The sequence below is a fragment of the Anolis sagrei genome, chromosome 11, assembly GCF_037176765.1.
Source record: "Anolis sagrei isolate rAnoSag1 chromosome 11, rAnoSag1.mat, whole genome shotgun sequence".
NCBI lineage: Eukaryota > Metazoa > Chordata > Lepidosauria > Squamata > Dactyloidae > Anolis > Anolis sagrei.
This window is the reverse complement of record NC_090031.1, coordinates 8740926-8755462: the sequence shown is the minus strand read 5'-3', so window position 1 is coordinate 8755462 and position 14537 is coordinate 8740926. Positions and strand designations below refer to the sequence as shown.

General features: G+C 42.3%; 1 protein-coding gene across 1 annotated transcript in view; it reads right to left on the bottom strand.

Moving 5' to 3' along the window:
- TRAF1 (TNF receptor associated factor 1) overlaps positions 1-14537 on the bottom strand; it is a 16783-nt gene extending 2246 nt beyond the window's left edge. The window contains exons 1-7 of the mRNA XM_067472228.1: positions 14511-14537; positions 14031-14120; positions 13692-13799; positions 10686-10751; positions 7911-8279; positions 5826-6003; positions 3237-3385 (exon numbers count right to left, since the gene is read on the bottom strand). Coding sequence (XP_067328329.1) covers positions 3237-3385; positions 5826-6003; positions 7911-8279; positions 10686-10751; positions 13692-13799; positions 14031-14120; positions 14511-14537 — 987 coding nt within the window. The remainder of the gene's footprint in view (positions 1-3236; positions 3386-5825; positions 6004-7910; positions 8280-10685; positions 10752-13691; positions 13800-14030; positions 14121-14510) is intronic.

Genomic DNA, 14537 nt, shown 5'->3' with positions numbered 1-14537 from the left:
AGAGTTCTGTGTGCCAAGTTTGGTTCAATTTCATCATTGGTGGAGTTCAGAATGCTCTTTGATTGTAGGTGAACTTTAAATCCGAGCAACTACAACTCCCAAATGATAAAATCTACTCCCCACCAGACCCCACCAGCATTCAAATTGGGGCATGTCGGGTATTTGTGCCAAATTTGGTCCAGTAAATGAAAATACATCCTGCATATCCGATATTTACATGTCAATTCATAACAGTAGCAAAATTACAATTACGTAGTAGCAATGAAAATAACAACTATGTAGTAACAACGAAAGTAGCAAAATTACAATTATGTTGGAGCCCCCGGTGGTGCAGTGGATTAAAGCACTGAGCTGCTGAGCTTGCTGACCGAAAGGTCGCAGGTTCGAATCTGGGGAGTGGGATGAGCTTCCGCTGTCAGCCCCAGCTTCTGCCAACCTAGCAGTTCGAAAACATGCAAATGTGAGTAGATCAATGGGAAGGTAAGGGCGCTCCATGCAGTCATGCAGGCCACATGACCTTGGAGGTGTCTATGGACAATGCTGGCTCTCCGGCTTAGAAATGGAGATGAGCACCACACCCCAACGTCGGACATGACTGGACTTAATGTCAGGAGAAAACCTTTACTTTTACGTAGTAGCAACGAAAATAATGCCTTGGTCAGAGCACACCCGGAATCACACTGCGTCTGATTCTGGGCACCGCAATTGAAAGGAGATGTTGACTCTAAGCTGGAATGTGTCCCAAGGAGGGCGACTCAATGGATCAAGGGTCTGGAGAAGAAACCCTATGAGGAGAGGCTGAAAGAGCTGGGCATGTTTATCCTGCAGAAGAGAAGGCTGAGAGGAGACATGGATGAAGATGGGAGGGGAAGTCAGGAGGGAATAATCGTGTTTTCTGCTGCCCTGGAGACTAGGACGTGGAACAGTGGCTTCAAACTACTGGAAAGAAAGGAGATCCCACCTGAACATTTGGAAGAACTTTGTAATTGTGAGAGCCGTTCAGCAGTGGAACTCTCTGGCCTGGAGTGTGGTGGAGGCTGCTTCTTTGGAGGCTTTTAAGCAGATGTTGGGGGTGCTTTGAATGTGATTTTCCTGCTTCTTGGCAGAATGGGAATGGACTGGATGGCCCACGAGGTCTCTTATTGTTTACTTTTGGTCAGATGAGAATAGGATGGAGGTCATCTACTTTTACTTTCTGTTTTCGTATTTTTTCCTGGATTTTTTTGGGTGTTTTTTACTCTATGTTTCTTTTCTTGCTCCACTTTTTTCAATTTTCAATGTAACCTCCATAAATCTGTGTGCTGCAAGGGCAGGTGCTTGTTGCATAAGCAAAAGCGGTCGTTCCCACATTTCAGGGCCACCAGATGGGAAAACAAAGCCAGATGCAAGAGATTGGGCAAAGCTGCCCAAGCAAAATATTGTGAAACTCAAATCCATTTCGAGCCTTCTCCAGGCCAAGCCGTGGCTCTCATTTAAGAAGTGTATACATAAGCATTCAAGATTCAATGAGATGTTGAACCTAACTCCGTCCTGACAAACCCTGACATCTCTCCCTGGCCTGGATTGTTTACTGAGCTCTGTTTATGTCCTGCTAGAAATGCAACATTACATGCCTGGAAATGGTGGTTACATACAAACCTTGATAAACGGTCTCTTCAACAACAAACAAGCTTTGGCTACATTCTGCACATTGGACACACGGACGATATAATAACACACAGTTGCCATGTCGTCATTTTGAGTTTGCACCCTTTGCATAATTCTGAAGTTCTATACAATATTTTATCTAGGGTGGTTGTGAGATTTCCAAGCTGCCTGGCCATGTTCCAGAAGCATTCTCTCCTGAAATTTCACCTCCATCTATGGCAGAGGTTGTGAGGCCTGTTGGGAACTAGGAAAATGGGGTTTATATATCTGTGGGATGATGTCCAGCAGGCCCGTAGCCAGGATTTTGATTCGGGGGAGGGGGCTGAGTTTGTTTTTTTTGGGGGGGGGGGAGGGTCAGGATCTACCCTAGCAAACCTTTTGTATTGTTACCCCAATACCCCCATGCATAGGGGATATTTTGAGCATGGTGATCAGATCATGATACGAATAAACATAACAGTTTAAGTAATGTACCAGTAAGGCCATCTCGTGGACCATCCTGAGAATTGGGGGGGGGGGGGGGGCTGATTGTAGAATAACTATAAATCCCAGCGACTACAACTCCCAAATGACAAAATCAAATTTTTTGAGTGATTGTCACTCCTTGGGTTAGTAGGTGTCTTGTAGCCAAATTTGGCAGCAATTTGTCCATTAGTTTTTGAGCTATGTTAATCCCACAAACAAAGATTACATTTTTATTTATATAGATACTAGCTGTTCCTGCCACGCATTGTTGTGGCCAATCCTCCCTCCCTCTTACTCTCCTTCCTTCCTTCCTTCCTTCCTTCCTTCCTTTCATTCTTTCCTTCCTTCCCTCTTTTTCTTTCCCTTCTTTCTTCCTTCTCTACCTGTTTCTTTCCTCCCTTCCTTTGCTTTTTGGTTCCATCTTTCCTTCTCCCCTCCCTTCCCTCCCTCCCTCTTTCTCTCTTTCATTCATTCTCTCCTTCCTTCCTTCCCTCTCTCTTTCCTTCCTTCTTTCACTTTTTTATTTCCTTCTCTCCTTCCTTCCTTCTCTACCTTTCTTTCTTTCTTTCTCTCCTTCCCTCCTTCTTTCCCTCTTTCTCTCCTTCCTTCCTTCCTCTCTCCCTCCCTCTTTCTCTCTTTTATTCCTTCTCTCCTTTCTTCCCTCTCTCCTTCCTTCCTTCTTTCACCTTTTTATTTCCTTCTCTCCTTCGTTCCTTCTCTTTCTTTCTTTCTTTCTTTCTTTCTTTCTTTCTCTCCTTCTTTCCTTCCTTCCTTCCTTCCCCCTTTCTGTGTATATGTGTTTTGTGTGTATATATATGCATATGTGTTTATATATTTGTGTATATATGTAAATATGTGTGTTCGGGTATATATGTGGTTTTGCGCATGCGTTGTAATGTATTTTTTTGTTTTTTGGCTTTTAAAGTCTCTTCTGCTGTGTTTTTCAGTGTTTTTATGAGTGATGGTCACTCGTTGGCCTGATAGCTGTATTGTGTCCAAATTTGGTGTCAATTCATCCAGTGGTTTTTGAATTATGTTAATCCCACAAACAAAGATTACATTTTTACTTATATAGATATATTATACACATATACACCAGGCAAGGAAAAGCCCCGTCTCTGTACCTCGTGTGCGAAGGGCCACTGGAGCAGGGCGTCGTATTCCCCTCGGAGCAGCACAAGGAAGAGGGAGACGTGGGAGCCCTTGCTTCTCCCGTCGCCGTTCAGGTAAATCCTCATGCAGAGCTTGTGACCATAGCGGGACGTGTAGAACGCTGGGAGCAAAGAGGAGAGCCATTAGAGATGGAGGAAACCTGCAGCAACTGCTATAAAGTGAGATTATTCTAGGTCTGGACTCTGCCGTCGCTATGCAAGGATTTGGAGGAAAGAGTTCTGCACCTTTTTCATTTCATGTGACATGTGATGTCAATAATAAACAACGAAGGTGCTAACACAGAACTCCCATGGCTTTATTTATTTATTTACTATTTATTTACTAAAGTTTTATCCCGCCCTGAGTTGCCTTCGGGGCTGAAAAGCGAGCGATAAAATGTAGTAAATAAATAGTAAATAAATAAATGAAGCCATGGGAGTTGCGTGCTAGCACCTTCGTTGTTTAATATTGACATCGACTCTTTGGCTGGTTCAAATTTCCATCCTCCTAACCTAGCAGGTAGACCTTTGTCAACCCTCCTGCATGCAGATGATATGGTACTTGCGGCGGTTGTTAAATGCTCTGGGTACTACTACTACTACTACTACACTTTATTTATATTCTGCTCTATCTCCTAAGGGGATTCAGAACAGATTACAGTATGCACATATAGAGGGAAACAGTCAATACCTTTTAAACAGTGAACAACAGTGACAAACAATGCACAAACAAAGGCAAAGTTTTTACCCTTTCCATCTCTGGCGTCTGAAAGCAATGCTCAACTGGAGAGGTGCTCTTGTTCCATTTTCCATGACAAGGAAACATAGACGCCCTCCCGATCTACATGGATGACTTTACCTTCCCACCAAGGCAGTGCCTTTTGATCTACTCACTTTTGCATGCTTTCGAACTGCTAGGTTGGCAGGAGCTAGGGCTAACCGCGGGAGCTCCCCCCGACCCATGGCTTCAAAATGCCAACCTTCCGGTCAGCAAGTTTTTCTGCAACTAGCGGTTTAACCCGCTGTGCTACCGCAGCACCTTCTGGGTAGTTATTGCAAAATTGCAAAGCTAGTAGTCAACTACAATAAGTCCAAAGTCCTAGTGTTTACTAGAAAATGGAGTATACATAAGTGGCAAATAAATGAACATCCAATTGAGCAGGTAACATCAATATTTGAGTGTGATTTTTCAAGCCATAGGCTCCTGGAAAGCTCAATCTACGAATGCCATTACAAATACTCAGAGGAGTATCAAGTTACTTATATCCTTCTTTTTTGTTAAAAGAGGACAACATGTTCCATCAGCTATACAAGTCTTCAATGCTAAAGGATAGCCATATGTGTGTGTACACACACACACACACACACACATTAGCCGTCCCCTGCCACACATTGCTGTGGCCAACATTCCCTCTGTCTTTCTCTCCTTTCCCTCCTTCCTTCACTCCCTCTTTCCTTCCTTCCTTCCCTTTTCTTCTTTCCTTCTCTCCTTCCTTCCTGCCTTCTCTACCTCTTTCCTTACTTTTTCTTTTCCTTCCTTTTCTCTCCTTTCTTCCTTTTCTACCTCTTTCCTTCCTTCCTTCCTTCCTTCCTTCCTTCCTTCCTTCCTTCTGTCTTTCCTTCCCTCCCTCTTTCTCTCCTTTCTTCCTTCTCTACCTCTTTCCTTCATTCCTTTACTTTTTGCTTCCTTCCTTGCTTCCTTCCTTGCTTCCTTCCTTGCTTCCTTCCTTCCTTCCTTCCTTCCTTCCTTCCTTCCTTCCTTCCTTCTGTCTTTCCTTCCTTCCCTCTTTCTCTCCTTTCTTCCTTCTCTACCTCTTTCCTTCCTTCCTTTGCTTTTTGCTTCCATCCTTCCTTCCTTCCTTCTCTTTCCTTCCCTCCCTTTTTCTCTCCTTCCTTCCTTCTCTACCTTTCCTTCCTTTCCCCATTTTTCTTTTCCTCCTGCTTTCTCTCCTTTCTTCTTTCTCTACCTCTTTCCTTCCTTCCTTTGCTTTTTGCTTCCATCCTTCCTTCCGTCTTTCCTTCCCTCCCTTTTTCTCTCCTTTCTTCCTTCTCTACCTCTTTTCCTCCTTCCTTTGCTCCCTCTTTCCTTCCTTTCCTTTTTTTCTTTCATTCTCTCCTTCCTTCCTTCTCTACCCCTTTTTTCCTTCCCCCCTTTTCTTTTCATCTCTTTCCTTTCTTCTTTCTCTACCTCTTTCCTACCTTCCTTTGCTCTTTCTTCCATGCTTCCTTCTCTCTTTCCTTCCTTCCTTCTTTCTTTATATTTCCCCTTCCTGTTCCTTCCCTTCCTTTTTTTCTGTATTGGCATATAGCTTTTTGTCGCTTAACTTTTTGGGGGTTTAAAGTCTTTTCCACTTTTTTTTCAGGGGAGTTTATGAGTGATGGTCAGTCATTGGTCTGTTAGGTGTCTCGTGTCATTTCGTCCAGTGGTTTTTGAGTTATGTTAATCCCACAAACTAATATTACACACACACATACAATATTATTATAATATTTATATTATATATATTTAAGATGGGAGCTGTAGGACAGAATCACAGTCTAAGGTTGCAGAGGGATGCTTACCAGGAGACTGGAAACTGCGCATCTTCCCGCAGACGGCTTCGTAACATTTGCGGTGGACATCGGTAATCTTCCACAGAAAGCTCCCATCGTAGGAAGTCTCCTCTGATGAGCGGAGCCTCTCCTCCAGCTTACAAAGAGTGGCATCTTTCTGGACAAGGCATCGCTGAAGGTCGGCCATCTTGGAGAGAAGAGGATAGAGCTTGTCTCCAGATTGCCCCCAAATTTTTAGGTTGCGATGCATCCACACCAGGGTTCAGCCCCGATTCCGAAACAGCCATCCCTAGGGTTGAACCTCGGACAGCTCCTTCAGGGTTCAGACTAATCTCAACTGAATTCAGACATACAGACAATCCTTGCATTGAATTTGTAGAGGAATTTGCCAAATTGCTGATGACAACATCGTCTGTGCGCATTCAGAAGAAGACCTACAAACCACTCTAAACACCATTGTAGAAGCATACGAGAAGCTCGGACTGTCATTGAACATCGAAAAAAACCAACGTGCTCTTCCAGCAGTCAACAGCCAATCCCTCTCCAATGCCAGAAATACAGCTTAATGGTTTGACCTTAGAAAACGTTGACCATTTTTGCTACCTTGGCAGCAACCTCTCCACCAAAGTCAACATGGACACTGAAATACAACACTGCCTGAGCTCTGCGAGTGCAGCATTTTTCTGAATGAAGCAGAGAGTGTTTGAGGACCGGGACATCCGTAGCTATTGTCCTCCCAAGCCTGCTATACGCAAGATGTGGACTGTCTACAGACGTCACATGCAACTCCTGGAACAATTCCATCAGCGCTGCCTCTGGAAAATCCTGCAAATCTCTTGGATAGACAAGCGGACAAATATCAGTGTGCTGGAAGAAGCAAAGACCACCAGCACTGAAGCGGTCGTCCTCCGCCCTCTACTCCGCTGGACCAACCATGTTGTCCAGATGCCTGACCACTGTTTCCCAAAGCAGTTGCTCTACTCTGAACTCAAGAATAGAAAATGGAATGTTGGAGAACAGGAAAAGAGATTTAAAGATGGGATCAAAGCCAACATTAAAAACTCTGGTATAGACACTGAGAAATGGGAAGCCCTGGCCCTTGAGTGCTCCAACTGGAGGTCAGCTGTGACCAGCAGTGCTGTAGAATTTGAAGAGGCACGAATGGAGAGCGAAAGAGAGAAACGTGCCAAGAGGAAGGCGCATCAAGCCAACCCTGACAGAGACCACCTTCCACCTGGAAAGCAATGCTCTCACTGTGGGAGAAGATGCAGATCAAGAATAGGGCTCCACAGTCACCTAAGGACCCACCAGCACACTGATCTTGGACAACGAGGGATCGCCTAAGTAAAGTAAGTTGCCAATTTTAGGACATCCGGAAAGAAAACCAAAATGCTTGACCTTCTCTGAAGTCTAGATATGAGTCAGCAGCAAGTTGGGAACATCCAGAAACAAATAACATTGCTTGACTCAACTCTAGACATGAGTCAACAGCAAGTCTAGGGGGAAAAGTAAACACAAGGCAGATTCTCACCTCTCCATACATTTTTGACTATAAGCCTATTTACGAGAGATTTCCCCCTCCAATGACAATGGACCAGGACCAAGTAGGCACAGAGAACCCCCATGACCAACTGCAGGGGTTTAAGAGGAATTGACCTTGCATTTTGGTAGTTGTAGTTCACCTGCATCCAGATTAACTGTGACCCCCACTGACAATGGACCAGGACCAAACTTGATAGAGAGAACCCCATGACCAACTGGTTTAGGGGGGTTTAGGGGGAATTGACCTTGATTTTTGGGAGTTGTAGTTCACCCTGCATCCAGAGGGCATTGAACACAGCTGACATTGGAACAGGACCAAACTTAGCACACAGTCCCAACATGGCATATGTTCAATACTGGCGTGGTTTGGGGAGGATTGACCCATGATTCTGGGAATTGTAGTTCACTCACACCCTTAAAGAAATACTTAATTGATATTACCTAACATCCCAAAACAAACAATGCCTTTTTCAAATACCCAATAGCTTTAGAATGATAGGTTCTAAATGTTTACTTCCAAGTGAGCCATGTGTGTCCTTGGGTCGCTGTTACCTTCAACTCCAAGCCGCGGATCATGTCCTGGTCGAGGCCCCTCTGTCCCCGGACGGCTGCACTCTTCTGCTTGGAGACGGCCATCTCTTTGCTCAGCACAGATGCGATGCCTTCAAAGACGCGGAGCTTGCTCTCCAGCAAAGAGACCCCCTGGTCTGGCTCCCCAAGGCCGTGCCAAGGCACCTTCTTCTTCTCCGGATGCAGAGGCGTCGCATTGAAGCAGAGGCCGGTCCAAACGTTGGTGCTTGTGAACCAAGCCTCTCTTGTTGGGCACAACCCTGCCTTCAGCTCCTTCACGTATTGGAGCAACAGTTGCAAATGGACTCCCGTGGCTTCTGCTTCGTGGGCTTTTCTCTCCTCCACAGGACCCTGAAGGCAAGACATGTTGGGTTGCGAGGCTTCAAAAATCACATTGTACCCTTATGCATATATCCTTTGCTATTGTACTGGTGAAAATCCTCGTGGTTCTGTGTTTGAACTATCCTGATACTTTAATAGATGACCAGGCTGTAGTTGCAAGTTAGCAGTGGCGAGGTCTTGCTCAATATACATATTATATTATATATATTAAATGTTTATTATTATTATTATTATTATTATTATTATTACATTATGTAATACAGATCTTGTTCCTGGGTTATATCAATAATACATATCCAATAATAATAACAACAACACAATATAATAAAGTAATAATGTCACATGATTGTTGTTCTGGGTTATATCAATAATACTTAATAAATAAATAAATAAATAAATAAATAATACAAAAGATGACACAGTATGAGGATTTAAAGACTGAACTGCAAAGACTCTGGCACAAGCCAGTCAAGGTGGTCCCAGTGGTGATCGGCACACTGGGTGCAGTGCCTAAAGACCTTGGCCTGCACTTAAACAAGATTACCATCTGCCAGCTGCAAAAGGTCACCCTACTGGGATCTGGATGCATTATTCGTCGATACATCACACAGTCCTAGACACTTGGGAAGTGTCCGATGTATGATCCAATTCAACAGCCAGCAGAGTGATCTTATTTGCTGTGGACTTATCTTGTTGCGTTTCAAATAATAATAACACAATAGCTCTAGTTTTTCAATAAATATCTCATAATCGAATTAATAAACCAACTCAACATAGTTTGTGGAAGCCACAAAAATGAAGTCATTTCTGGAGTAGAACAACTACTCTCATGATGACAGACAGATAGATAAGAGAGACAGAGATTTATTTATTTATTTATTTCATTTGTATGCCGATCTCTCTCAGCCCGTAGGCGACTCAGAGATAGCAAGTAGACAGCAAGTAGATAGATAGATAGATAGACAAGAGAAAGAGGAGATAGACAGATAGATAACTGATAAGATAAGAAAGAGATGATAAATAAAGGAGAGAAGATAGATAAGATGAGAAAGAGATGATAGATAGATAAATAGATAGAAGACAAGATGAGTGAGAAGAGAGAGAGACTGAGATACAGATAAAAGACAAGACAGAGAGAGAGATAATAGACAACATGAGAGAAAGAGTAGATAGATAGACAGACGGATGGACGGACGGACAGACGGACAGATAAAAGACAAGAGAGGTGATAAACAGATGATAGAAATTATTATTATTACTGTTACTACACTATGTAACACAATGATAGAAAGATGATAGATAGATAGATAGATAGATAGATGATAGATAGATAGATAGATAGATAGATAGATAGATAGAAGACAAGATGAGAGAGAGGATAGATAGACAGATACAAGACAAAAGAAACTATAGATAGATAGATAGATAGATAGATAACAAGATGATAAAGAGATGATGTATTATTATTATTACTACACTATGTAACGAGAGAGAGAGATGATAGATAGATAGATAGATAGATAGATAGATAGATAGATAGATAGATAGAAAAGATGAGAGATAGACAGACAGATAAAAGACAAGAGAGATGATAGATGATGAGAAGGAGAGATGATAGATATCATCATCATCCTTACATTATGTAACACAATGATAGATTATTGATACATAGATAGATAGATAGATAGATAGATAGATAGATAGACAGAGAGACACAGATAATAGACAAGATGAGAGAGAGGATAGATAGATAGACAGACAGACAGACAGATAGCTGACAAGATAGGGAAAAGGTAATAGAGAAATAGATGACAAGACAAAAAAGAGATGTGATAGATAATATTATTACACTATGTAACAATGATAGAGAGATATGATAGATGGATAATGAACAAGATGAGAGACAAGATAGATAGACAGATAGAGAGACAGATTAAAGACAAGAGATTAGACGGAAGGAAGGAAAGAAGGAAGGAAGGATGGAGGGAGAGAGAGAGAGATGCATGGATAGATGGGTGGATAGGTGTATGGATGGATAGATGGAGAGACGGAAGGAAGGAAGGAAGGAAGGAAGGAAGGAGAGATAGATAGATAGATAGATAGATAGATAGATAGATAGATAGATAGATAGATAGATGGATACATGGATAGATGGTTGGTTGGATGGATAGATAGATAGATAGATGGACGGACGGACGGACGGACGGACGGATGGATAGATGGTTGGATAGATGGTTGGATAGATGGTTGGATAGATGGTTGGATAGATAGATAGATGAATAGATACATGGATAGATGGATGGGAAGATAGATAGACAGATAAACAGATAGACAGACAGACAGACAGACAGATAGATAGATGCTCTTCTGATGTTTATTTCCCCTTCCCATGACAGATGCAAATGCTGGTCTTACCATAAAGAAGCACCCGATGCTGGAAAACGGGCACCCTTCCTCTCTTGCGGGCACGACGGCAAGATTCTGTTGGGAGGCGACCAGCAAAAGCAGCTTTAAAGCACAGATAATGATATACATATCTGCACACACATACATGAAATAGATAAATATGGGTGAGGGCAACACAATACAATGTAGGCAAAATTCTGCTAACAAAGCCTCTGACCAAGAAACGCCTTTTTCGAAAGCTTTTCTTCCTATATTATGTATTATTGGTAATAATAATTTAGTACTACTATTATTAAATAAATGGCCAATGAGTTTCCCAAAGAAAAGTGGGCTGAGCCAAGGAAAGGAGGGAATTGTCAAGTCAAGTTGCCAACTTTCTTCCTTTCAAACCTGGCTTCGCTCCAGCGCCTCTGACAGCATCAAACGCTCCAAAGAGCCGCTTTCCTTGGCTCGGTGGGAGAAAGCGGCGAAGAGGAAAGTGTGCTCAGAGAAGCGGTTTGATTTCGGGTTGTTGTGCCAATGAAATTGTTGGCAAACGTCAACTGCGGTGTATGTTTTGCCGGTCGGGAGGGGAAAATGCCGTTTATTTTCCATGACTTAGAACCATAGAATCCTAGAGTTGGAAAAGACTTCCAAGGGCCATCTAGTCCAACCACATTCTGCCAATATGCAGGAGATGCACAATCAAAGCACTCCCCACAGATGGCCAGCATGCTTCTAATAATAATAATAATAATAATAATAATAATAATAATAATAGAATGCTAGAGTTGGAAGAGAGCCCATGGACCACCCAGTCCAACACCCTTCAGCCAATATGCAGGAAACACACAATCAAGGCACCCCTGACAGATGGTAGTCTAGCCTCTGATAATAATAATAATAATAATAATAATAATAATATCATAGAATCCTAGAGTAGGAAGATATTTCATCCATCATCTAGTCCAACACCATTCTGCCAATATGCAGTAAAATAACAAAGCATCTCTGACAGGTGGATTATAATAATATAATTATAATTATATTAATATTAATATTAATAATTAATAGGATCATAAAATTCTAGAGTTCGAAGACAACTCATTGGTCACCTAGTCCAACCCCATACTGCCATTATGCAGGAAACGCACAATTAAATCAAATATTATAATTATATATTTTATATTACATGTAATATTACAAATAATATTACAATATAATGGTGTAGTACAATTTAGTAATATATAATACTGATATTGTGCTATGCGAATAATTTAATAGTTGCCTCTGGGCGGAGAGGGGCGGTAAATATAGTAAATAAATAATAAATTAATTAATATATTGTATGTGTATGTGTGTGTGTGTGTGTGTGTGTGTATGTGTGTGTATATATATATATATATATATATCTTGTAAGCCAGTCTGAGTCCCCTTCGGGGTGAGAAGGGTGACATATAAATGTCATAAATAAATAAATAAATCACTCCCAACAGATGGCCACCCAGCCTCTGATGATGATGATGATGATGATGATGATGATTTTTTTGTCATGTCAGGAGTGACTTGCGAAACTGCAAGTTGCTTCTGGTGTAAGAGAATTGGCTGTCTGCAAGGACGTTGCCCAGGGGACGCCCGGATGATTTGATGTTTTTATCATCCTTGTGGGAGGCTTCTCTCATGTCTCCACATGAGGAGCTGGAGCTGATAAAGGGAGCTCATCCGCCTCCCCCTGGATTTGAACCTGTGACCTGTCAGTGTTCAGTCCTGCCAGCACAGGGGTTTAACCCACTGCGCCACCGGGAGCTCCGATGATGATGATGATAAATAATAATAATAATAATAATAATAATAATATAGGATCATAGAATTCTAGAGTTGGAACAGACACCCAAAGGCCATCCAGTCCTACTGCTTTCTGCCTCCATGCACCAACAAAGCACCACTGACAGATGGCCATCCAGCCTCTGTTTGAACGTCTCCAGAGTAGAATTTTTCAATGGACTACAAGGCAGTGAGTTCCACTGCTGAACAGCTCTTCTTCTAGTCAGGAAGCATGGTTTACATTGCCTTTTAGCTGCATGGGATAGCATTCTTTTGCATTTCCCTAGGGTTGCTACAATTTCAGTTGCACCCTGAAAGTTAACAGCATCAGAGGCTGGAAAGCCAGCCTGCGGGCCTTTTTGCAGCTATTGGTTTAGAAAGTATCTCTTTGGGTTAGGAGTCCGCCTTTTTTCCTGGGCTTGAGATCTCCATTTTGGAATCTCAGATGTGCTGTTGGTCAGCTAGGTTGCTCTGAAAAAATCATTGTAAGTACGATTGAGATAGTGATTGAGTTATATAGATAAAGAAGCTAATTGAGATAGATAGAATAGCAATTGAGAAATTGAGATACTCTAGATAGAGGCAGATTGAGTCATATTGGGTCTAATTGAGTTATAGATAGCAATTGAGTTATAGATAGCAATTGAGAGATAGAAAAGTTATTGAATGTTATTGAGCGGTACTTCATCTCCAAAGCTAACCTTGAGCTATAGATAGGGAAAAACCTGTTTTTTAACCATAGCAGCTCAGGGTTAGGGTGAAAGGATCCCAGGATATTTTCTACCATTTGGGGAAGAGTTACCTCAGTAACTGAAGGAAAGGAAAGAAAGATCATCTCTATGGTTTCACCAATTGACTGTTTTGTTTGTAACTTTGACAAGCTGTGCCAAGTCTGCAAGGACTTTGAGAAATAAATATTCTGTTTTGGTGTACAAAACCTGTAGTAGCCTCAGTTGCTGGGAATCTCAAGCTTCTAAAGAAAGACCCCAGACAAAGAGAGAAGCACATCTTAGTTTTATTTTTACAGGATCTGGGTGTGACGGCACAGGGATAATGGGAGTTGCAGTTCCACAGCGTCACAGATTTGTTCCCGTGACAAATACAGCTAACAGCATATTGCAGGGTTTGAAAGTTTCCAGTTTCCCAAAGAGCATGAGCGCACATATTCGCAGAGACAAATAAATGAAGAACAAACGAAAGATGCAAACTTGCCTTCAGGCAACAGTCCTGCAAATGCTGATCCAGTTGCTTCCGTATTGCCACCAGTCCACACCCAAAGTGGCACGAGATCGGGGTGTATTCGCACAGACGCTGATGCTCCTGAAAGCCACAAATCAAACAGGCTAAGGCACAAGAGCCCGTCATCAAAGGGGGTCCTTAGAGGGCATCTAGTCCCACCATCCCTGGACGTAGGAAATCTAGAACTGGAGCATCCATCAAAGAGGGCTGTTCCAGCTCTGGCTAGAACCCAGAATGGATTCACCATCCCACCGACACAGGAGCCATCGGCCCTCATCAGTCAACATGCAGTAAACGGGGCTTATCTCTTACCTCCAGGTTCTTCAAGCTGCCGGACCAGAGGCATCCAGGGATCCCACAATGAACCGTGATCTCTGATATTTCCTTATGAACACCAAATGCCTGGAACCAAACAATTATTTATTTATTATTATTTACAGTATTTATATTCCGTAGGGGACTCAGGGTGGATTACAATGTACATATACATGGCAAACATTCAATGCCATAGACACACAACATATATAGACAGACACGGAGGCAATTTAACATTCCAGCTTTTCTTGAGGTTATTTTGACCACCAGGGGAGCTGTCCCTTCACCGACTGTTTGTGACTCTGATGAAGTACTTCCTCATTCTTTGCATGCTTGCTGGAGATTTTTATGGCCTCACAAATTAGTTAAATTTGCCTCCCTGCATAAGCGGTACCTAAATTTCCTACTTGACAGATGCAACTGTCTTTCAGGCTGCAAAGGTTGACAGCAAGTTACACAAATTGGTCAGAAGCTCACTCTGACCCGGGCTGGCTTCAAACTCAT